Here is a 25,627-nt window from a genome sequence, read left to right as displayed (position 1 = left end):
AAAGAATCAGTCAAAAGGGACCACTAACGACGGCTACTCTTTTAGTAACGGAGGCAACAACAGCCAGTAACTTTTCAACATGGAGGTAACCAGTGTTTGGATTTGTAGTTGTTCGACTACATAGTGAAACAATGTCAAAATCGTGATTCCTAAGTAATTGCAGATTTTCTTTTTCTTTTGACCTGTATTTTATTATCTTTGTTTTAACATCAAATTGAAATACTCAATGGCTTCTGAAACATAAAGGTTGAGGAAAGTAAGTGTCAATTAGATTATCGATACTACATTTTTACAACGATTATATCGCGGGAAAAGAGAAATGAGGTGGGAGTGGTTATCGTGCTGTAGAAGTTGGTAGACCGCTAATCGTTTACATTGACAACCAACACGACTCACCAGATATGTTTGAAAATAAAGAATAATCAGACGTTCCAGCCATCCTTTGTGATAATCATAAGCACACCTATTTTTGCATTAAATTCGGGTACTTTAATATTAATACTACCACTACGGAATCTGAAACTAAAAAACACAATATGGATTCTTCTAGTGACAATTTCAGGTAAAGATTAAGTTTTTTTTAAAAGGCATCCCAGTCTTCCGCTTCATTAAAAAAAAAAGAAGATATTTTACTATATTTGCCAAATTATAATTGTAGGGAATTATATATGCACATAAACTGTGTTATCTCGATCTATAAACAATTGTCCAACAAACGTTTTCTAAAAAATTGTTAAAATTTACGCAGTGGCTATTTTTACAGTCCCGTAAAGATGGTTCTCGGGGCTATTTTTACAGTCCCGTAAAGATGGTTCTCGGGGCTATTTTTACAGTCCCGTAAAGACGGTTCTCATGGCTATTTTTAAAGCGTTGATGCGATTCTGTTCAATTATCCGCATAGTTATAGATTATCATCTTTTTGCAGTATTCACAAAACTTCACATATCATTTCTCCCGATATTTAGATGTACAGATCTAGAGAGAGAGAGAGAGAGAGAGAGAGAAGGGGGGGGGGAGAGAAATAGAGAAAGAAAGAGATTGGGAAAGAATGAAAGAAAGAAAGAGGGAGAGAGATAGAAAAAAAGAGAAAGTAAAAAGAAAGAGAGAAAAGAGAGAAAGAGAAAGAAAAAAAGACATAGAGAAAGAATGAAAGAAAGAGAGAGAGAGAGAGAGAGAGAGGCTGCTAACTAGCCGCACCTGAACGAAGTGAGTGAGAGTTTTAGATTTCGAGCTAATGGCGTCTACTCAGCCAATCTGTTACTATTTATAAATCTATTACCGCAACGCCGTAAAAATAGCCACCAGAACCGTCTTTACGGGACTGTAAAAATAGCCCCGAGAACCATCTTTACGGGACTGTAAAAATAGCCCCGAGAACCATCTTTACGGGACCCGATTGACCCAGTGTTTGTTCCGACCAGACAAGAGTGGTCGCTGTATTGCTCCTCCCTTCCCAGTTAGGAGGTTGTTTTATTGTTCTCCGCCAAAGCGGTGTTCACCTTGTGGTCAGACCCCTCTGCTTAGGCTTTGAGGTACCACGAGGGAAAGAGATAGATAGAGAAAAAGAGAAAGGAAAAAGAGAGAGAGAGAGAAAGAGAGAGAGAGAGAGAGAGAGAGAGAGAGAGAGAGAGAGAGAGAGAGAGAGAGAGAGAGAGAGAGAGAGAGAAAGAGATAGAAAAAGAAAGAGATTGGGAAAGAATGAAGGAAAGAGAGAGGGAGAGAGAGAGAAAATGAGAGATAGGGAAAGAAAGAAAGAAAGAAAGGGATAGAGAAAGAGTGAGAGAGAGAGAAACAAAGAAATAATGTAGAAAGACCGGGAGAGAGAGAGGGGGGGGGGGGAGAGAGAAATAGAGAAAGAAAGAGATTGGGAAAGAATGAAAGAAAGAAAGAGGGAGAGAGATAGAAAAAAAGAGAAAGTAAAAAGAAAGAGAGAAGAGAGAGAAAGAAAAAAAGACATAGAGAAGAGAAAGAAGAGATGAGAGAGAGGAGAAGAGAGAGAAGAGAGAGAGAGAAGAGAGAGAGAGAGAGAGAGAGGAGAGAGAGGCTGCTAACTAACCGCACCTGAACGCAGTGAGTGAGAGTTTTAGATTTAGAGCTAATGGCGTCTACTCAGCCAATCTGTTACTATTTATAAATCTATTACCGCAACGCCGTAAAAATAGCCACCAGAACCGTCTTTACGGGACTGTAAAAATAGCCCCGAGAACCATCTTTACGGGACTGTAAAAATAGCCCCGAGAACCATCTTTACGGGACTGTAAAAATAGCCCCGAGAACCATCTTTACGGGACTGTAAAAATAGCCACTGCGTAAAATTTAACTAGCGGTAGACAGAGTTTTGAATCGAAATTGAAATAAATGCAAATTCTTTAATCAAAGATATTATTCTAACTATCAAACGTTAAGAATAACACTTCAATCTCAAATCCTCATTTGATATTTTACTGTTTCAAGAATCATGTATAGTGAAAATGGGATAGATTCCAGAATCAAACAATAAAATGAAATAGGGAAACAGATTAACGTGTGACATAAAAACCTTACAGGTCATTTTATCTATACATCAACATAGAAAACAATAAATATATTTTTCCGACTTTGTTTTAGTCAAGTGGACCAAGGGTGGGAACCACACCTCTTCTGATTTTTCTCAAACTTGGCTCTATTCAAGATACTTATGAAACATGAAGAAAAAAAAACTAATTTTCAGTTCAGAATATCGATATTTGAATATTTTACAATTTTTTGAAATTTGGTCTCAAAACTTATCTAAATCAAATTTGCTCGCAGGTCCATTTCTGAGGGGCTCTAACTCTTAAATATGTTTTTATTAGTTAAATTATATTTCTCATTGGTAACCCTGTACGATTTTAAGCGCAGATTACAATTATTGGCAATGAAATGAAAAATTTTCTTCCAACTTTTAGAGATAGCTGCCTTTGAAAATGGCTCTACATGCAATTTGACAAAAAAATGAATTTTTTCAATACATTTTTTTCATGATTTTAATGGTTCATGTTTGGTCATTGATGCTATGTATCTCAATAAATACATAACATATAGTCCAACATAATATGGCGAAAGTATGGATCTGGTATTATAATTGTCCGAACGGTAAGTCGTAGCGTAACGTGACACTCACCAAAATCACAAATTTTTTCCAACTTCGAGGCTCAAAATGGTCAAAGATGTCGGCCGGGATTTTTTTCAAAGTTTGATATATTGTGTAGATACACTGTCTATAAGCAAATGAAAGCTTTCCTTGTAGTTTGAGGTGCTTCTTTGTAAATATCACCTGCAAAGGAGCCAAGTGTCTCAATTCTTATGTTACAAAGGGGCAAAATTCAATATTTTGACCACCAATATCGACTCGTATTAATTACACTACACAGCTAACAAACAAAGCTTAAAGTAAAAACTGTCACAAGCTAATGAATTCAACGATTTCCATTTATTTATTTTTGAAAAAAATGCGAAATAATACATTTAATGTGGAATATACACTCTCTATATATATCATGGTGGAGTGAATGAAAAAAAATATTCAGCTCCTTCCCAGATTTATGGTTTATTGAAGGTACTTAGTCTTGAATTCATCAAATGGTCTCATGACCTTCTAACAATTTTGCTTTGACATTCTATATTGTCTCCCACTTTTTCCTTGGTATAGTTGGTGCATCAATGTCACACATGATATGGGCCATAGGAACCCATCATTGATCATTATTTTGTGGCTAATATAGATGTTGTGACTGTGCAGGATGCATGAATTTGATCCGAACATCAGCATTTTCCCCAGAGAGGTCAACTACAATTACTATATATACCACTTTGATGCCTGATCATAAATCGCTGCTTCATACATGTCTGCTCAAAAAGAAATTGAATGCTTGGTTTGGGATTTTTTAAAAAACAAAGACAGAATTTTTAGTCAGTGGTTGGCAAATCATCCTCAAAAGGGCAAAGTTGTGGGGTTTTTTGGTGCAGTGTTTATGACTTGTAGATTTGTTGTTTTTTTAAAAACTTGCTATGTAATTGAATCTCAGGTCAATCAGCCCTTTAAATGAACCTTTGTCTTAAAAGTAGTCCATAGCCATTAGGCCCATGGAGCCGGAGTTTATCCCAGTTTCGATAGCGTGAAACGGACAATAGCAATTTCTTGCTATCCTTTGGATAGGATGCTAGTCTATTGCAAAGTTCTTTCTGCCAGATCTAACAGACCCAGCTACCCAATCACAGCTGCACCCGGGATTGATCTTGGTCCCTTTGTGTGTGAAGCGAGTGCTCTACAAACTGCGCTATCGTCGGGGACCCCCCCCCCCCCCCCTGTTTCTTAGAATTAAGGGAAAAATCAGACAAATCATCACAACGTACACTTCATAAATCATAATAAATTCCTCTTATTTTGTTTTACCTGGCCTTTTTTTTTTTGTAATTCTCATTAATGACAAATGACATTTAAAAAAAAATTATTGTTTCCTGTAATTTCAATGTTAGTGCCTATCTTGAGCTTTATAAATGCTATTAATTTATTATTGTGGTTGTGTTTATTTCGGAAATTATTTTTTTCTGTCCATATTTTAGGTCTCTTTCAGATATTAATGCAATTTTTGAATTTGCTAAATTGGAACAAACCGATTTCAAGCCAGATATCCAGTGTTTGTCATTTTCACAAAACCTTGATAATGAAGATGTAAAATTAGTAGAGCTGGACAAGCCAGTAATGGAAACTTTGCTTGCTGGAGGAAAGTGAGTTTTAATTGATGCATGTTTTTGGGAACAGTATTTCTTCTTTCAGTATATGGTATTTGAAACTGCTTGATGATATCTTAAGGGACAGTTTGGGTCTTTTCTTTTAAAAAATTAATTACTTATATTGGGCAGTTTTAATCATTTTCTATTGTTAGTATAGGATAAAAAACACAATTTTTGGTGAAAACAATACATTATATTTGTTGATACCTGTTTCGCATCCTAATTTTGGGGTCTGGATCAAAAAGTATAACAATCTTGTGGCAAAAAACTAATGAAGGAATAATCTTCATATTCTTCCATCTTATCATTATCATCTATGGTGACATAATACATTACCTCTGTGATAAATGTGCACATTTTAAGACAATTTCATGGCATAGATTCTGAGAAATATTTGACACAGTATTCCATATCCCAAGAAAAATCACTTATTGAGAAAATAGCAAATTAACTTTACTCTTTTCACACTTTCCTGACTACCTATACCCTTTTCGACCATGTTTTTTTTATGCCTTTATAATATATTTTGAGGAGTTGCACTTCGATAACATTATTTCTAAGATAATAAAATATTATTTTCCACCAAACTCTCAAAATCAATTTTTAAAAATTTTTCATAATAATTAGACCCAATCCTCCCCTTAAAGCCTTAATGATTTTCTAAAGCAATTCATTTATGTCTGTTTTTTTACTTGAATGAATGAATGAATGAATGAATTTATATAGTGTAGAAATAGTCAGTAATGATACAATAAAGTAATAACAAAATCCGTGTATAGATTATTGCTAACGTTTAATAGTGGATAGAACTTGGATTGATTGTATGGATCAGAGGACGAACCGTACAAGACTAAAAAAACGGAAGTAAACATTGAATACAATAGAAGTGCGTCGTAGTGCTTAAAATGTAAGACAAATGTTCGTGCGAAGCACCGACAGAACTGGTCGCAACACTACCCCTCCCCCAGCGGGGCGCAACAGTTGTTCAGCGGAATCTTGGTGGTAGCCGAGATTCTCGACCTGATCGAGTTGTTGTCGCCAGGCGTCCCGTGACAGGGGTCGAATTCACGCGTTTCAGTTGCGTGTCATCTGAATGAGGTAATGTCAATGGTTTTGGGTTGGCTGTTGTGTGGCTGATGTTAGTGTCTGAGTGTGAGAGGTGTGCAGTTTTTAGTCGATCGATGGAAATCTTTTCAGAGCGACCTTTCATGTCCAAAATGAAATATTTGTCCCTTTTGTCAATAATCCGATAAGGGCCGTCGTATGGACGCTGGAGCGGATGTCTGTGCGAATCAATTCTCACATAAACGTAACCAGTAGATGCCAGGTTGGATGGCACATATGTGGACTGTTGGCCGTGAAACTTGGGGGGTGGTGGTTTCATGGAACGTATTGTGTTTTGTAGCTGCTGAACGAATTCTGACTTTGGTGTAGATGTTTCAGGACCAGTCGACGACAAAAACTCTCCTGGAAGACGAAGGGTTGAACCGTAGACTAAATCAGCGGGGGAACAGCCAGAGTCCTCTCGCCAGGATGTACGAATCCCCAGCAACACAATGGGTATCTCCGAATACCAGTTAGTGCCTGTGGTCCGGGCTTTCAGTGCTGCCTTCAGTTGGCGATGGAATCGTTCAATCATCCCATTTGCTTGAGGGTGATATGCAGTTGTTCGGTTGACGTTGATGCCCAAACACCTGTTGCACTCTGTCCAAAGTGCCGATGTGAATTGTGCACCACGGTCGGAAGTAATGTTTTCAGGAACACCAAATCGGGAAATCCAATGGTGTATCAAAGCTTGAGCACAGGTAGAAGCATGAGCATCTGGAAGAGGAATTGCCTCTGGCCACCTCGTGAAGCGATCGATGACTGTAAACAAGTAAGTCATACCTTGGCTGATGGGTAGTGGTCCAACGAGATCAACATGGAGGCTACTAAATCGATTTGTTGGTAGTGGCCGGTCGACAAGTGGTGCTCGGGTGTGCCTATGCACTTTGGAAGATTGACAATGATGACACTCTTTACACCATTTACGTATGTCTCTTTTCATCCCATGCCAAACGAAACGTTGACTGATGGCGCGTTGTGTGGGCTGTGCGCCGGCGTGGGAGAGACCGTGAATCTGGTCAAAAATTTGTCGAGTCCATGACGTTGGAAGAATGGGGCGTGTTGCGCCTGTTGAAGTGTCACATAAGACTGTGGATGAACCAAATGGAATGTTCTCAAGTGTAAGACCTGTGGTAGATTTGCGATAAGATTCCATTTCCTGTGAGTGAACCTGGTCATATGCAAGTTTAGTGAAATCAGTAATGGAACAGATGCCTGAGTCTGTGGGCGTCATAATATTAAAACGCGAGAAGGCATCAGCTACCACGTTAAATTGACCTGTGATATGCTGAATATCAGTGGTGAATTCGGCGATATAAGACAAGTGTCTTGTTTGTCGATGCGAGCGGTCAGTTTGACTGATGAGAGCGGAGACAAGTGGTTTGTGGTCTGTGAATAATGTAAATGCCCTACCTTCCAGGAAATGCCTGAAGTGTTTGACAGCGCTGTAAGCGGCGAGCAGTTCGCGGTCAAACGCACTGTATTTTTTTTCTGTGGCTGAGAGCTTCCTAGAAAAGAAGGCAAGCGGGACCCAGTTATGACCTTGCTTTTGTTCAAGTTGTGCAGTGACAGCTGAGTTGGAAGCGTCAACTGTAAGACTTGTTGGGGCATTTGGTAGGGGATGGTGAAGGAGAACAGCGTGTTTCAAAGCCTCCTTGGCCTTTTCAAACGCCGTATTGCAGTCATCAGACCACACGATAGATTGTCCTTTGCCACTTGCCTGAGAATGTAGTGGGGCAAGGAAGTCTGCCACGTGTGGGATAAATCTGTGGTAATAGTTTAGCAAGCCAAGGAATCGCTGAAGGCCAGCACGGTCAGTGGGAGGGGCACTGTCACGTAGAGAGGCCACCCTGGCCGGTAGTGGAAGAATCCCTTCAGCAGTCACACGGTGGCCAAGAAAATCCAACTCGCTAACACCGAAAACGCATTTCGCCTTGTTGATCACAAGTCCGTTTGTAGAGAGGAGTTGAAAAAGTTCCCGTAAGTGTTCAATATGTTCTTTATGTGAATGACTGGCAACCAAAATGTCGTCAACATAGACGAAAGCGAAAGGTATGTCTCTCAAAATGCCATCCATGAGTCTTTGAAATGCTTGGGCAGCGTTCTTCAAGCCAAATGGCATCCGCACGAATTCCCACAACCCAAATGGCGTAATGATTGCTGTTTTTGGAATTGACGTCTCTGCCATGGGAATTTGATGATAGCCCCTAATCAGGTCGATCTTGGAAAAGGTGTTGCATCCAGAAAGGCGGCTATTGAAGTCGTGAATATGAGGTAGAGGATACCGATCATCTTTGGTCACAACATTGAGGTGTCTGTAGTCACCGCAAGGCCTCAGTTGGCCATCCGATTTGGAAACTACATGTAGAGGGGATGCCCATGCTGATTTAGAGCGACTGATGATTCCCATCTGCTCCATCTTGAAGAATTCAGCCTTTGCTGCAGTCAGTTTTTCTGGATTGAGACGGCGCGCTCAAGCGTGGATGGGCGGCCCATTGGTGATTATGTGATGCTCCACGCCGTGTTTGTTGCGAGATGAGTTAAACTGGGGAATGACAAGGTCTGGAAACTGTTGAAGGAGGTCAGAGTATGCAGTACTTGGGTGCACTGAGAGGCCGGCAAGGCTTATGGGTGAATTAGTATATTTAAGTGGAACAGAAATGTTGTCCATAGACAAGAGTCGTTTTCCTTTTAGATCAATTATCAGGGCGTTAGAAACAAAGAAATCCGCACCCAGGATGGGACGTGTCACATCTGCCAGGTAAAATTCGTGATTGAGGACTTGATTAGATTTTATTTCTAAAGTGATGGTGCGTTTACCCCAGGTTTTGATTGATGTTCCGTTTGCAGCAGAGAGTGTAATAGAAGGTGTTAATGTTCTGCGGTCTTGAGTTGAGGCGGGGTATACAGAAACATCAGCACCAGTATCGATCAAGAAAGATTGTCCCAAACGTCTATCATAAATGGAAAACGTGTTTGAATTTGGACCGATTCCACGTTCATCGACCAGCCGAAGCGTTTCCCGAAGAAGGCAAGTTTTGTTTGTTTCCTTTGAGTTTGAGTAAACTGGAAAATTTACAACCATCTTGGCAGCGACGGGCGTCTGGTCCAAATCGTTGATGATAATAGCAAATAGAGTTGGGCATGCTATGTTGAAGAGGCTGTCCACGTTGGTGGACTGTCTTAATTGCAGCAACAGTCTCCTCTGACTGTGGTCGTATGGTTGTTACATCTGCTGAGGGTAAGTCAGGAATGGTGATGAGGAAATATGTTGCACACCGGACATGCGTGTCTCCCAGATCCTGTCAGCTGCCTCAGCCAATTCTTCTGTGTCTGTAAGATTGTGCCCGGCTAAAATGCCTCGAATGTCCGGGGGAAGGTTCATGAGAAATAATGCACGTTTCAGAGTGACAGGGTCATCATTCAGTGCATTTATCTTGCGCAGTAGAGCAGTTGGGCGTTTGTCACCAAGACCATTAAGATTAAGGAGTTCTGTGTCTTTCTGGGTCTGGGATTTGCCGAAGGTCTTGATCAAGGCTTTTTTTTAAGCTGCCATATTTATCAAGATGTGGTGGGTTTACTAGCAGTGACTGAATTTCTTCTGCAGTATTTATGTCAAGAGAACTGACAACATAGTCGTACCTTGTCTGATCCTGAGTAATTTTCTTGGTGTTGAACTGTGCCTCCACTCTTGCGAACCAAACCTCAGGTGATTTAGTCCAGAATTCCGGGAGCTTGATGGAGACAGAGTTGATTTGTTGTTCACGGAAGTTGGTGGAAGCAGCAAGAGCCTGTAGTTGGCCTGTCAAATTCGCGACTTGTTGTGAGAGATCTGGTTGAGCCATTTTACGTATTCGCGTCGGGGTCACCAATGTAGAAATAGTCAGTAATGATACAATAAAGTAATAACAAAATCCGTGTATAGATTATTGCTAACGTTTAATAGTGGATAGAACTTGGATTGATTGTATGGATCAGAGGACGAACCGTACAAGACTAAAAAGACGGAAGTAAACATGGAATACAATAGAAGTGCGTCGTAGTGCTTAAAATGTAAGACAAATGTTCGTGCGAAGCACCGACAGAACTGGTCGCCACAATAGCGCCTAGATCCACAATGTGCTCAGAGGCGCTTTACAATGCAAATAAAACACAACAATAAATTGATAATTTAAGCATAAAATCTATCATATTGGAATAGCATTAATCAATTTGTAATATAATTACCACGCACAAGATGAAAATTTAGGATATCTATAACATGTAGGCCTAATATAAGTGTTAAACATCAAATGATTTTCTAAAGAGATGTGTTTTAAGTTTCTTTTTAAAGTTTTCAAATGTCGGACATTTTTTGAGGGATGAAGGCAGTTGGTTCCATAAGACGGGTGCCGACTGGCTAAAAGATCTCTCACGAAAAGATGATCTACAGCGAGGAACCTGGAAGAGATCTTGACCACTGGATCTAAGTTCTCTCTCCGGCACATAGAGATTAACCATGTTTTGTAGGTATACAGGAGCTTAAATCTGATTTGATTTTATTCAAATCATTTCAATAATAATGCATATCACATTTAAATATTAATGTTATTTTGTTTCATAACATAGGTATTTAGAAAACAATTTCTATGTATTGGATTTTAATCTTTCAGAGTTGAAATTCGAGGAGATGTAAGCGAAAGTGCTGTTCTTGTGACGGAGGGTTGCACATATGATTTAAAGGAGGCAGAAACATCTAATTCCCTACTTTTGTTACCTGACATGTCATTTGGCTGTGATATCAATACTGATGGAGAACAAAACATTGTGAAAAAACAGGTATATTTCCCACCTACCCCCCTTTTTTTTCTTTTTTTTTGTTTGTTTTAAAGTCCTTCATTTGCTTGAAGGTTAAATTTATTTTATTTTGTTTCAAAAATTGTTTTATTCATTCATATATTATTTTATTAATTCTTTTGTTTGACTTTTAAAATCTTATCCATCTTAAATGTTCATTTTTATTTCTTTTCTTCTTTTAAAAAAATTGTAATTAGGTTTGCTCAGTTCTTCACAATTATTTTGAATTGAGACCAATGAAACCAAAATTGAAGAAACTGCACACAATGCTCAAAGAAAAACCTTATAAGGGTAAAGAGTGGGAGGAGGATGAAGAAAATGCCGGTAAGAAGGTGAGTAAGAATTTTACACTCGTAACATTTTCAAGCTCCTGGGCATGCTGTGGCTTTGCTTTGTTTAATTTTTGGTTTTTGGTTGTTTTGTTTGTTTTGCTTTTATTTTTGTTTTTATTTTAGATCTGTTGTCCTTGCAACTTCCTGTCATTTCTGAGAACTTCATTCATCGCTAGATGTTTTCCTCATTAAAGATGTAAAGATCGTACTTCCAGTTATCTTCTAATTGTGTGATTTTGTGGCTATTATGATTGATTGTATAAAAGGAATCTGTATATGTGTTTTAATTTATTTATCTTATTTTTTTTGTGACAGTTTAGATAGTAATTTTTGCCTTTGAAGTTCCAGCAATGCTAATAGGCAACTATAGTGTGACGTCAAAATACTGGTTCCTATCTCATAGGAAGTGTGAAACCAGTTCCTCCTCCCCCCCTTTGTGGAACTGTTCTTCTGGCTTCAGGGTGATTGTATCTTATTTTCTAGCATAAATAAATACTGGTCGTCAATGAAGACCATTCATTCTCGCTCTTTTACACCCTGTAATAAATAATCTTCCTATTATACACCCTTTTACTTAACTAGTTATACCACCTTATGATTCAATATGTAACCTATTTATTGTTAATCCTCCGAAGGACACACTTCCAAGGAGTGTTGAACTGGTAGAGAGGAATGTGTACGTCACAACTTCTCTGTAATTAATATGGCAATCTATAAAACTTCTGTTTAAACTTACTTTCAGTACACATGGATTGATTTGTGTGAACGTATTCAAGCCAGTGACCTCCAAATTAAAGAAAAATTATCTCACATGGATGCTTTTGAATTTGAAGGTAAGTTTAGATGTCGGATTATAAAATAAATAATTGAGCAGCTATTGGTCTTTTGACCTCTGATGATGGGCTTGAGAAGTAACTCTTACTATGTCTTCTGTCCCCAATGTTTGTTTTTCTGTTCCACATTGCTTATTACCTTTGTCCTAGGGTGAGATTACTTGGTTTTGTCCTAGCATGGATGGATCCTTAGTCTAAAGGGAAACAGTCAAATGTAAGCATTATTCCTTTTCCAGGAGATGATACTCTGTAATGTAGTAAATGTTTTTAGTTTTGGAAATATATTGATATTTTGTAAGGATTAGAGTGTAACTCCTTTATAGGGATCCTATGCTTGTGCTAGTGTGGAACTTTAGGTAATCAAAAACTAAGCAGATTGCTCTTGGAATCTACTTCTATCCTTATTTGAAACTTTCCCCTTTGTTGATTCCCCTATTTGTTGATTCCTTTAACTGCCGATCTATAATCTTTGATTGTCCCATCCCCCCCCCCCCCTTTTTTTTTTTTTTTATTGGTACAGAAATGACCAAAAAGCGTTGCAAGCACCATAAATCCCCTGAACCTCCCTCCCTCCCCCAAAAAACAATAACAACAGTCCACTGTTCTTACATAACAAATCAATGTTTTTGGTGCATCGCTGATTCTCTGTCACAGATCCATTACTGAAAAATAGTGAAATGTATCAAGGAGTCCCAATCTTAGAACTTTTATTATTATTATTATTATTATTATTATTATTATTATTATTATTATTATTATTATTATTATTATTATTATTATTATTATTATTACTATTATTATTATTATTATTATTATTATTATTATTATTATTATTATTATTATTATTATTATTATTATTATTATTATTATCATTATTATTATTAACATATCGCACATTTATGACAAATATGAAATGTGGGGTTTTATTGTATTGGTTGTTTGTTTGTTTTTTTTGTTGTTGTTTTTTTGTTTTTTTAATTACCTGAAAAGAATTGTTTTAAATTTGTTGTCAGGATTCTGGAGATTGTTAGACTTTGAGTATTTAACGACTGTTGTTCATCATATAATTCAACTATGTGAGGAGAGGGATTGGCTATCAGAGGGAATTGATGAAAAGGAGTGTCTTGATGTATTGAGAGATTTATTCCCTGAGTAGGTTGATAATTTTTTTCATGTGTTTGGTTTTACACTGTAATGCTAAGGTCTTATTGGATACTCGGCATAAAGTTGCTAGTCTTGCCTATCAATATTTGCTGCCTGTTTAATTTTACACATTTTCAATCCATAAATATTTTGCATGAAAATTTGGCTTGAGACAGATAATAAAAAATTAACCCAAATAATTACTTTTAATTTTCATTGGTCTATCTCGTATTCTTTGTATGAAAATATTTGAAGAAATTAAACTGTTTTGCCTACTTTACATATTTTTCAATCTGTATGAAAAATCTAGTCATTTTGTCTAATAAAAGTTTTAGCCAAAATAATGCAGATTATTCATGCAATGATATACGGCAATAAAGTGTGTTTACATATTGATGTCAATTTCATTTCATTTTATATTATTTCAACCCACAGAAAAATCATTTTGCATGTTTTGAAGTGTTTTACAGACAGTCAGTCAGGGGAGGATAAAATGGATCTGGAAAATATCAGTATGTTGCCCTGTCGCTTTTACCTCTTGATTTTTTATTTGTTATCTCCTCACTCCTTTCCTTTCTGGATGGGGTTCCTGACCTCCCATAATGTACCGGGAGGCACTTATGTGTCTTCAATTCCCCTATATCTGTTTTCCAGGGGTAATGGTCAAATGTGTTGTTAGAGTTTTGGGAGATAATATTTTTGTCTCGTAGAATATCTCTCTATTATGCCCTCTATCATTTTCATTAGTTATTATATATATATATATATATATATATATATATATATATATATATATTATATATATATATATATATATATCGAGGGGTGCCTGCGCAAAGGCCGTAACGTCAAAAATTTCAATTTTTCCTTTTTTTACATAAATCAACTTGGTTTGGAGTAAGGTTTATTTCTACAAAAAAATATATGCAAAAATATTCATTAATTAATTTTTATTAATTAAAACCCGAACACCGTAACGTTTTTAGACAAATAATGTGACTGCCCAAAAGCCGTAGCTTGAAGCTATAAGATTCTTTAAACAGTGCCTATCAGCCACTGCCCAAAAGCCTTAACAGTAACTACCGTTTTACCGCCTGACGAAAAGGTGGAAATGCAAAGGTAAAGTTGTCTGCCCAAAAACCGTATCTAGCAATAAGGCGTTTGGGCAGGCATAGAATTATGCCACCGTTGTTACAATGGCGAGCTCAATGGCCTTGACTGAATTTACGGTCTTAGAGCAGTGAAAAATATGGGGTTGGAAATGAGAGTTAGATCAACTGAAAGACCGTAATGTGACATTGTATGAGATTCTACAAAGACTTTGATGCAATATTGTGTTACAATCTTGTAAAATTCGACTTTTAACGTTCAAGATTGATGGTGAAAGTAACTTAATCCAAATCTTGAAATTCCCTACCTGCCAGTATCAATTACAGGATAAGACATCACAACGTAAGGGATGGGTCAAGCTCTTGATTATGAGACGGTTTTTTTTTTTTCCTTTGGCCATCAATGAACTTGATAAGTCCAACTATTACTTGATAGAATCTGCGTTTTGATGATTAAGGAAAGCAATCCTGATCATTGTTTTGAAATGTAATTTTCACCTCGTATGCATAGATCTCATCGTAGGGAGAGAGAGAGAGAGAGAGAGAGAGAGAGAGAGAGAGAGAGAGAGAGAGAGAGAGAGAGAGAGACAGACAGAGAGAGTGAGAGAGAGAGAGAGAGAGAGATATGCAGACAAACAGACAGGCACACAGAGAGAAAGAGAAAGTTTTTGTGTGTGTGTGTGATAGAGAAAGAGAGACTGGCAGTTAGAGAGAGAGAGAGTGAAAGAGGAGGCAGAGAGAAAGAGAGGGAGAGTTAGAGAGGAGAAAAAGAGAGAGAGAGGAGACCGTGAGAGTGAGAGATAGAGAGTTAGTGAGAGAGAGAGAGAGAGAGAGAGAGAGATAGGAGGAGTAGTGGTAGCGTATGGCTGCAACTCCAAATTCATTTCATCAACCCAGCTTGGGAAGTCTTCCTCCGCCCTAAGAAATTTTTCATACCCACCTACAGTTCTCGTTACTGGACAGTGGAGGACGCTGTGATTGCTGGTCTCTGGAGCTGCCCGACACTTTCACAGGCATCACTGTTCCCACGTTTCAATCTGCACATATTTGATGCAGTTTTGCCATGTCCTGTTAAGGCGATTTGAGGAAACCCAGTATTTCCTGGCATTTTGGAATGCAGGCATTCTTTTGGTGGGATCTTTTATGATGTTTCCTCCTTTTGGTGTTTCCCTGTTCCAAATTTATCTCCAGTTCTCTTTCACACTGAAGTCTACCATTTTTGTTAGGTGGAAAGGTCTTCTCGATTTGAGCCTTGTTGAAGGTGCTCCCTTTATGATTATTTTTATAGGAGTGTTATCCGTGGCTTCATCCATTCTTGCATGTATCCTTTGATTAGTGTCTTGTTTCAGACTTGGCGATGCAATGCCTCTCAGTGTTGGGAGCCACTGAGTTGGAGTTGACTTGAGACATCCTGTTATTATTCTCATTGATTCTCTTCATCGGATGTCAATGCGACTTACATGTGGGCTCCTCATCCAAAAAGCATTCTCACATATAGTAGCACAGTGCCAAACAGACATTCTCAGTACCTGTGGTGAGGCTCCCCAGGTGGTACTTGTGAGTTTTCTCAGCAGGCTGTTTCTTCTTGCAATTCACTTTGCAGTTCCCTCAATGTTTTCGGTAATTAGCTGTCTGTCAAATGTGAGGTATTTAGGATTGGGGTTTGAAGGTAGTATTGAGTTACCAACTATGATTTTCAATTTTTTTGTTGCTTCTCGATTCTTCAAGTGGAAGATTGTGGATACTGATTTGGTGATGTTCATTTTTATTTACCACCTATCCAAGTATTGTTTCAGGCGGGAGATGTCTGAGTAAAACTTCTTCAATCTCTTTAGAGTTTTTCGATCGATAGGCTAAGGCCCAGTCGTCAAGGCATTCAAGTTTGAGTGCTTGGAAGTTTGGCATGTCAGAGATATAAATATTGAAGAAAGTTGGTGTTAAAACTGAACCTTGTGGTACCATGTTTTTAATTTTTGGTATTTTGCTTTTGTTTCCTACTATTATGACATGAAATTGTCTTGTCCAGTCATGGTAGACAGCAGTTTAACCGTCTTTCAACAGGGAATTATTTTTGAAAGTTTTAACATCGTCCGCCTATCCAAACAGATTCGTGAGCTACAATTAAGTCTATTAGGACTGATCCAGTTTTCTGGGTTTTTTTCTCTCAAAGCCTGCTTCAATGTATGAGGTCAGTGCAAGGACCTGTTCACGTCTGATTCTTTGTAGTCTAAAACCTGCTTGTTATGGCAGTACGCAGGGACTTACAAATGGGTTGATTCACTCTAGTACAATTCTTTCCAGGAGCGTGTATAAGCAACAAAGGAAAGATACTGGTCTGTATCTGGATGGTTCAGTCACTGGTTTGTCTGGATTTAATATGGCTATTACTTTGGCATGTTTCCAAATTTGTGGGCATGTGCCCTTGTCATGGCGTACTTAAAGAGTAATATAGTAGGGCTATGGCCCTTGTCCATGATGTCTGTCATAGTATTTGCCAGCCAGTTTATTGTTTCTGGTCCAAAGTTAGTAATCATGTCGGGGTATAACTCATCAATGCCAGCAGTTTTGCCATTTTTTAGAGAGAGAGAGAGAGAGAGAGAGAGAGAGAGAGAGAGACGAGACGAGAAAGAGAGAGAGAGAGTGGGGGAGGAGACAGAGAGAGGGAGTTAGTGAGAGAGGAGAAAGAAAGAAAGAGAGAGAGAGTTTGTGATAAGGAGAGAGAGAGAGAGAGAGAGAGAGAGAGAGAGAGAGAGAGAGAGAGAGAGAGAGAAAGAGAGTTTGTGAGAGAGAAGAAAGCAAGAAAAAGAGAGAGAGAGAGAGTCAGTGAGAGAGAAGAAAGAAAGAGAGAGAGAGGGAGTCAATGAGAGAAGAGAGAGAGAGAGTCAATGAGAGAAGAGAGAGAGAGAGTCAATGAGAGGAGAGAGAGAGTGAGAGAGAGAGAGATTTTGAGAGAGGAGAAAGAGAGATAGAGAGAAAGAGAGATTGTTTGTGGAAGAGGAGAAAGAGAGAGAGAGAGAGAGAAAGAGAGTTTGTGAGAGAGAAGAAAGCAAGAAAAAGAGAGAGAGAGAGAGAAGAAAGAAAGAGAGAGAGAGGGAGTTAATGAGAGAAGAGAAAGAGAGAGTCAATGAGAGGAGAGAGAGAGAGATTTTGAGAGAGGAGAAAGAGAGATAGAGAGAAAGAGAGATTGTTTGTGGAAGAGGAGAAAGAGAGAGAGAGAGAGAGAAGAAAGAGAGTGAGTGTGTGTGTTAGTGAGAGAGGAGACAGAGAGAGGGAGTGAGAGATGATAAAGAGAGAGTTAGTGAATAAGGAGAAAGAAAGAGAGAGAGAGAGAGAGAGAGAGAGAATGAAAGAGAGAGTTAAAGAAAAATAGAGAGGTTGGAGAGGAGAAAGATAAAGAGAGAGAGAAAGAGTTAGTGAGAGAGGAGACAAATGGAGAGAGAGAGAGAGAGAGAGAGAGAGAGAGAGAGAGAGAGAGAGAGAGAGAGAGGAGAGAGGAGAGAGAGAGAGAGAGAGAGAGAGAGAGAGAGAGAGGGGGGGGGGGTGAGGAGTTGTTGAGTCCCTCTATGGACGAATTACGATTATTTGCATACGAATGAATGTTTGTTATAATTTTTAAAGTCAAAAATGTGTTTAGAGCTCTGTTATTTTCTTTATTTTCTCAGTGTTACGGTGTCATTTCGTACTCTTTAAACAATGTACATCAGTCATTCACTCCTGCCCAAACACCGTATCGCAAGTTACTGTGTTATGGCAGGCCAGAATTACGCTTAGTTGTGGTTTATATTGCACCGTATCACTCGTTACAGCTTTTGAGCAGAATGTGTTCAGGGTAATTTCTCTTGACAGCTCTGTCTTATTCCCGGTTACGGCTTTTGGGCTGCCAAACCTCCACCTGAGAACGGGATAAGTGGCATGCACTATGCAAGTAACATGATATATGGTAAAGGGGCAGAGCGATACTGTAACATTTTTAAAAAAATGTCCCTGCACAAAAGCCGTAATGAAAATAGCTACGTAAAATGCGTCATTTTATTAAAAATGACAATCTAAAAGTGACCGGGGTCCTGACAATCAAGCAGACTATATAATCACGGTTGTATTGGTATAAAAATAATCACGATAGTCTTTGGTTAACTATTTAAATTCCATCCGCAAAGTTTTGATTTGCTCTCCTGAAAAATCAACGAAACCATCGTTACGGCTTTTGCGCAGGCACCCCTCGATATATATATATATGATTTGTAAACATTTGAGTGTGTTCCTCCCCTTAGTTGTGACCTGTGCTTGTGTCAGGATGACACATTTAGGTGATCTCTTTCTCTCATCGTACTCAGGTGGAAAATGAACACCTGGCTGTTAACAGTGTTGTCTATGTCAGAAAAAAATTGTAACATCCCCTAACTAGCTTTATGTCTCATCCTACATATTAAGCATTGCTGTTGGCCAGGGACTATTTGTAAAGCGCGTTAAGCAAGTTTAGTGTATATTTCGTTATATAAATCCTCAAGTATTTTTGTGTTTTTTTAAAAAATGATTTTAAGATTTTTAGGATTTGAAAAAATTTTCAGAAGTACATACAATCTGGAGGTCGAGCAAACTCCAACAACTCCCACCAGGAGCTGCTCAAGTTTGATTTTTCTCCCACCAGGAGCTGCTCAAGTTTGATTTTTCCATGATTCATGATTTGTGTCCTTAATTGTGTTAATTGGAAGCTTTTGTGTATTTTTTTTTTTTTGTTTTTTTTTTTGCTTACATTTTTGAAAATTTCATTTTTGTTCTGTTTTTGTTTTCCTCACAACCAGAAAGTGAAATAATTGTGTAATTGTGTGAGCCGTGCAAACAGAATGATTTGAATAATATATAGAACCTTTATAAGTATTGATAAAACCATATTTTTATATTTGTATAAATCGCTCGTTCGACCAATTCTAGAATACGGAAATTGCATCTGGAGCCCATTATATAAAAGACAATCTATTAGTATTGAAAGTGTACAGAGGAGAGCTACCAAAAAGATTTATGCAATACAGTATTTATCTTATAAGGAAAGGTTAGAATTTCTTGACTTACCAAGTTTGAAATATAGAAGAATTTGTGGGGATTTAATTCAGGTTTATAGATTGGTACATGGTCTGGATAGGATAGACTTTTCTGATTTTTTTTTCATATTCTAATCTTACTTTTACTAGATGGGACAAGTTTAATATTTTTGTCTCTAGATGCAAAACAAACATAAGACAAAACTGGTTCAGTATTCGTATTGTCCCAAAATGGAACAATTTGAAATTTGAAACAAAGAATGCAAAATCTATAGATTATTTCAAGGTGTTAGTAGACAGGAAATTATATGATGGGAGATTTTATATGATGAATAATACTTTTTTGTACTACTGTTGACAGGGCTTTCGTCTTGTATGTATATATTATGCATTGTTATATTATTATGGTTATCTTCTTTATGAGTGTGTGTGTGTGTGTGTGCTTTGCATGTCACGGTTAAAGATATATGTTTGTACACCACAATTACATGAGTACATTTAAGTTGAAATGCTATCTTTACCACGTGTATCATTATTGTACTCTTTAATCATAGATTTATGGCATTACTATTAATATTAAGGGCATTCAAGAGATTTTATCCTATTTTGCCCTATACCATATGATGTTATGTTAAATATATATATATTTTTTAAATCCTATGATTCTTAAAAATGTTTTGATGGCACTCCCAAAATTAATATATTTCTTGAAATTGTTTGACAATTCAACCTGTTGTTTTTCACTAGAATATCATCTGAATGAAGACAAAGTGTGTAGACATTTTGCAGAGTTGTGTCTTCGAGTATCTGGAAAGGTAGGTAAGATAGAGACAAGACATGAAATATAGTATTTTTATAGTTGATTTTGGTGTCTTATCAGCTTCAAATCTGAATATCGATCAAATCATATCCTCTCCTTAGTGGCTGAATTATGAATATCATTTAATTTCTGAACACATCAATACATTCTTATTTCTCAATACATATTTTATTGATACTAGTTTTCTTTTTCATCACCAGTTTTTATAATGGAAGTTTGATGGTAAAATAAAGTAGATCTCAGTTTTTATTCGTTTTCATAAAAGTTTTTAATGATTTATTATGAATAGAATGTCTTTTATCAAATACAACTGTGGTCATCATAAAGTGTATTTTTGTTCCAGTTTAATTTGAATGACTTTTTGAAGACGTGGCAAGAAAGTGTCCCTGGAGAGATGAAAACATCTTTATCCCAATTAGAGGTAAATGATAATTTTCATTTCTTTCTAACTTTTAACAAGGCCTACCTCTTTATTTAATCATTGATACTTCATGTGTATTTATTAACATATAAACATAAAACATAAACTGAAAAGAATATAGGTCTCTCACAATTACGGGCTTTATTTGACATTGGTTTTAATTGACAATGAATTGCATTGCTTTAATTTTTTCTCATACAACAATGAGATTACAGCCCAAGAGATAGAGGGAGAGCGAGAGAGTTAGAGAGAGAAAGAAGTGTAGTGCAATAATGCATTGCAAACATTGTTTAGTCATTTTTAAAATTTAATAATTTTGAACTCTCTACTTCCAAAATATTTATGCATGTTGGTACGGAAATGTTGTAAGTGATATTCACCTCCTTAAAACAAACAATAGATCTTTTCTTAAATTATCTAATTAGGGCATGGCACTAATTGATAGAGACTCGAAGCCTGAAGTCATCTGGTTTTACAGTGTAGAAGATCTTCCAGAGAATGTCGGTGAAAGGTAAGACCGTTTTTGTGATTTATCACCTTATAACTGTGTGCACAGTATGCTCTTTACTGCCTTGCATCAACTTTTGTGAACATCTTTAAATTCACTGCCTAATTAGTGATTTAATGGTGACAAGGAATATAGAGATAATATAGTGGTGTTTTAAGTTTAATGGCATCGAAAATAACGAGAGCTTGGCAATAACAAGACTTTTTCAAATCCCTGTTTTGTTCCCCACTATTTCTCAATTGTAAATAGACTTGTTAAAATGAGAAAGAGGGATTCGGAGACCGGGAACGTCCAAAACTGTCTCTAAAATAAAAAGCGAAAATGCACATTTGTTTATCAATAAACATCACAATCACACACATGCAAAGTGATGCAATCGGTATCGGAGTGTTACAATTGCAATAGGATAGCTATTACTACCAGTATGGCTGATATACGTGTTGATAAGGGACTTTGCCACGATGATCACCCTTCCAAAATTAATAAAATAACCCATCTTAACTATTATTGAATGTCCAAGTGTCACGTCAATGCATCTATTGGCACGGAGGAGATTGTGGTCCTAGAGAATAGAAAATTGGAGCTATTGGAAAATGCACCTATTTATGAAGGGAAAGTGAAAAAAATTTGACAAAGCAGAAAAAGTCACTGAAGTGAATGAGCAGTTGGAAGTTATTCACCTCTGCAAATGTCTTTAGAAAATTGGCAAAGGAAAAGGAGGATCTGATTTCCTAAATTTCTAAGCAAGTTGAGGAGTAAGAGGCCTCTATGAAATCATTGTAATTGTAATGTAATGTAAAGGACTGCAAATAGTTGATAGTTGTGTTAGATTATATGTATAGACTCATTCAATGTTTATAAAGTATAACGCTTGGCCTTCATGAGTTAGTGACTATGGTTCATAATCAAATTCTGATGTGATGACAAATATTTAAAACATTAATATAAGGCTTACTCAAGACATTTATGGCATCATTTAAGGAGATCAAGTGAATAATTACTGTTGACGTAAACAACTAAAGCTAGCAATGGATTTAAAAGTAATTTTGTAGTTTGTATGAAACATTATTTCAATTGATTTCTTTGATGTTGGTTCATGTACCAATCAGTATTACCTGAGAAATCCAAAGACCTAGTTGCAATTCTTTATTTTTTTAGTGTGACACTCATTTTTTGTCGATGGGTAAACCCGTTCAGTCTGCGGATAGAGGACTTGAAAAGATTTTGGGGTATTGATCACAATATGACTGGGGACTCTGTTGTTAACAAGTTACTCACTCATACAGTGATGCCAAAACTCCGGTTTCGCCGGAATAGAATTTGGTCCGGAGCAAAAAATTCCAGGTTAATGCAAACTTCTGTCAAATTCCGGTGAGGTCATATTGCTCCAAGGATACCCCCTCCTCCCCCCAACACCTCTACCACCACATCATCATCACTGCCACTACTACAACAACCATCACCACACCATCAACACTACTACATCTACTACAACCACATCATCATCACTGACACGACTACAGCAACCACCACTACCACATCATCACTACCACTACTACATCCAACGTCCCCCCGTCATCTCTGCCATTACTACTTCAACAACCATCACCACATCATCATCACTACCACTACTACTACAACCACCATCATCACCACATCATCACTACCACTACTTTAAAAATTGAGCTTTTATATAGCGCAATATCCACTAAACGTGCACAAAGCGCTGTACATGGGGTCCCTGCCCAACAGCAACATGTAACATGTAGAACGAGACATGACATTTATTAGGCCATATTACATTTTTTTTCTCCAACATGGAAAACTCTGTTAACGGCCAGGTATTTATTTTACACCTGAGTACAGTAAGATAATGTGAGTAAAGAGCCTTTTTCCAAGGACTCAACTATGCGCAGAGCGAGACTCAAACCCAGTCCAAAAGCAAGTGTCATACCAATAGACCACATAGCCGCACTACTACTACAACCACCACCACCACATCATCACTACCACCACTACTACAACAACCACCACCACATTATCATCATCAACATCATCATTATCATCATCAATACCACAACTACTACAACCACCACCACATCATCATTACTACCACTACTACTACAACAACCACCACCACCACATCATCACTACCCACGACAACAGCAACCAACATCACTACCACCACCACATCATCACTACCACCACTACAACAACCACCACCATCATCACATCATCATCACTACCACAACTACAACCACCACCATAATCACATCATCATCACTACCACTGCTACAACCACCGCCACCACATCGTCATCACTGCCACTACTACTATATAACCACTACCAATGTATCATTATCACTACTACAACCCCCACCATTATGTTTTGGAGCTTTACTTCATTTGAAATAAAGTGACTTTGGATGGGATGGCATTTGGTATTGTGTTTACTTATTATATAGTTCCAATCATCTATCAATTTAGAATGGTAGGACAGACCTGCCGTTTATACTGATTTAATCGGGACCGTCCCGATTTTTATGCGAAATTTGCTGCTGTCCCGATGTCCTGATTTTTCTCTCTCGCATCCCGATTTTTCTTTTTACCCGAATTTTTTTAGTTAGAAAAATAAATTTGCGGAAAAAAATTGGTAGAATTTTTTTTTTTAGCGGTAAGCAAATGATGAGGTGACCGTATGAACCAGATGTGTATAACATATCCCCACCCCATTGTACGGTATCGATATAATGTCAGTCATAAGTATTTCTTTTTATAGTATGGGCAGACGGGAATGAATTCGTAGGTGTTATTGTTTCATAGAAGACATCGATACCTGTGTTGTGGTTTATTTCAATTTCGTGCACACCATTCGTTCAATCGTCAATCACCAGTCACAGTCACTGATTCATTGTTCTCAACTCTACCTCGTGCTGAGCTGAATTGTTAATTGTGCATTTTCTTTGGATTTAATTCGTTTTTTACTACTTTTTCATCTGTGTGCATTATAATTGGTCGTTGTTATTTGTGCTATACAGTTTGGTGTCCTCAGGTGAGTGTTATAAAAAAATATCAATGTAACGTTTTGTCCCTTATTTTCAAGTGTCCTGATTTTTTTTCCTGTGTCCTGATTTTTTGAGACCTTGGTCCTGATTTTTTGTGTTGTTAAAATGGCAGGTCTGATAGGATATATAAACACAATGCCAAATACCAATTGAATTTTCTTGTTTGTGGAAATTCTTCTTTCGGCATTGAAATTTTTCAGAGTGGTGTCTAAAATTCCTATGAGCCAAATTTTAAGTTGGCGTTTCTGCTCACATACACTTTAGTCGAGTGAGGTAATTTGTCTTTCATCTACAGGGTCAGAGTTTTGCAATCATTACCACTCTTCACTCATTGACCATACTCAATATTGCCTTTTAACTTTTTCAATATGGTTTAAATTGGCCCTATTAAGTAAATATTCAATAAATGTTGGTGATTGGTTTTGTGGTTACTTTGAGATTTCTATTCTATCTTTGTTATATGGTTATTTTACTTTTATTTTGTTTGTGTATATAATTTTCTGTATATCGCATGCCGTCTTTCATCAATTGTCATTATTAAATTCTACACAGATTTGAGGCCCTTTATGAAGAAAGAAAGAAATGGACTTTGGAGGAAATTACACCATACATAAGGTATTATCTTTCTCATAGCTGCTCTTTGAACTGGAAAATGAGAGATTAAAAAAGTAGAAATTCGATTGTGCTGCTCCTAGAAGGAAAATTTTTGCCAATTTTTATTATTATGCTTTCCAGTGGTTTGAACCTTACTTAATAAATATGATAGAAAGACAACAGTTTTCCATTTCTTATAAAACGAAAAATGCACCTCAATAATAAGGAGATCAATTTCAAATAATTTCAATTTCTCTAATCAATTAACACCCATGAATTAAAAGCACTATTTTCTTTTACATAATTTTTCCTTTTCTCTTTCTCAGAGATCTAACCAATGAGAAAATGGATGTAGTTGCCTTGCTCACTAAGTTTTCCCGCTCTTCATTACAAAATGGCATCAAGATGTTTAGCTCCAAAAGAACCACGTAGCTGCATGACATTAATATTTCTATGTTGATTTATAATTAAAATTATAATTTCCAAAATTTATTCTTTATTTCTTAAATGACTTATATTACTTTATCTTCAAGACAATAGAATTTTTAAAAATATATTAGAGTTTTTATATAGCTCAATATCACTCGAAGTCTCAAAGCACTTTACAAGGGGTTTCAGCAACACTTAACATTTAGGACGACACATGATGCCTGTTGCTGTTGGTCGATATTTTTCGGACAAAAAAATGCTGTTAATGGCCAGGTACTAATTTTACACCTGAGTACAGTGAGAGGCTGGGTGGGGATCCTGACCTCCCATAGTGGGAAGGGGGGTACATACTGTGTCTTCCATCCCCTTATATCTGTTTTCCAACTTGCTTTCTGTCTTTGTCTTGGCATGAGATTACTTGGTTTTGTCCTGGCCCTGGCCGGAGTCCTAGATGGGAGGGAAACAGTCAAATGCATAGTTGTTGTTTTGGGAGATGATATTTTTTTCCTTGTAAATCATCCCTCTGTTATGTATTATTATATTTGTTATTTTTAATGTATAATGTAAGCATTTGAGTGTATTCCTCTTTGTTGGATTTTGTGCTTGTGTCTGGATGAGACTTGTAGGTGATTTCAAGCT

At 37.3% G+C, this 25,627-nt stretch overlaps 1 protein-coding gene across 3 annotated transcripts; it reads left to right on the top strand.

Moving 5' to 3' along the window:
• Positions 1-300: 300 nt before the first annotated feature.
• LOC144962917 (sister chromatid cohesion protein DCC1-like) lies at positions 301-25,047 on the top strand. 3 transcript variants are annotated; one of them, XR_013643542.1, is made up of 12 exons: positions 301-562; positions 4,585-4,749; positions 10,512-10,677; positions 10,893-11,027; positions 11,770-11,860; positions 12,874-13,012; positions 13,439-13,729; positions 18,325-19,966; positions 20,315-20,392; positions 20,818-20,903; positions 24,518-24,580; positions 24,886-25,047. XR_013643542.1 is itself a non-coding variant. In XM_078896320.1 (12 exons), exons 1-12 carry the CDS (start codon positions 537-539, stop codon positions 24,989-24,991), a joined length of 1,200 nt encoding a protein of 399 aa, XP_078752446.1. In that variant the 5' UTR covers positions 327-536; the 3' UTR covers positions 24,992-25,047. The 3 variants fall into 3 exon arrangements, 2 of the variants coding, with proteins under 2 accessions (XP_078752446.1, XP_078752447.1); XM_078896320.1 differs by having other exon boundaries at positions 327-562; positions 13,439-13,515; positions 19,899-19,966; XM_078896321.1 differs by lacking the exon at positions 4,585-4,749 and having other exon boundaries at positions 395-562; positions 13,439-13,515; positions 19,899-19,966.
• Positions 25,048-25,627: the final 580 nt, after the last annotated feature.

This window comes from Berghia stephanieae, chromosome 1 (assembly GCF_034508935.2).
Source record: "Berghia stephanieae isolate SIO BIC M18660-M18661 chromosome 1, UCSD_Bste_1.3, whole genome shotgun sequence".
NCBI classification, from domain to species: domain Eukaryota; kingdom Metazoa; phylum Mollusca; class Gastropoda; order Nudibranchia; family Aeolidiidae; genus Berghia; species Berghia stephanieae.
Note: the sequence above shows the minus strand (reverse complement) of the source record. Positions and strands in the feature narration are given on the sequence as shown.

What these genes read in the sequence shown, in the direction of transcription:
- LOC144962917 (XM_078896320.1), top strand. Translation starts at nt 537, where the DNA reads ATGGATTCTTCTAGTGACAATTTCAG. An exon ending in TTGAGAGATTTATTCCCTGA is followed by an intron (nt 13,013 to 13,438) that starts GTAGGTTGATAA and finishes TTCAACCCACAG; the next exon opens with AAAAATCATTTTGCATGTTT. An exon ending in CATCTTTATCCCAATTAGAG is followed by an intron (nt 20,393 to 20,817) that starts GTAAATGATAAT and finishes TTATCTAATTAG; the next exon opens with GGCATGGCACTAATTGATAG.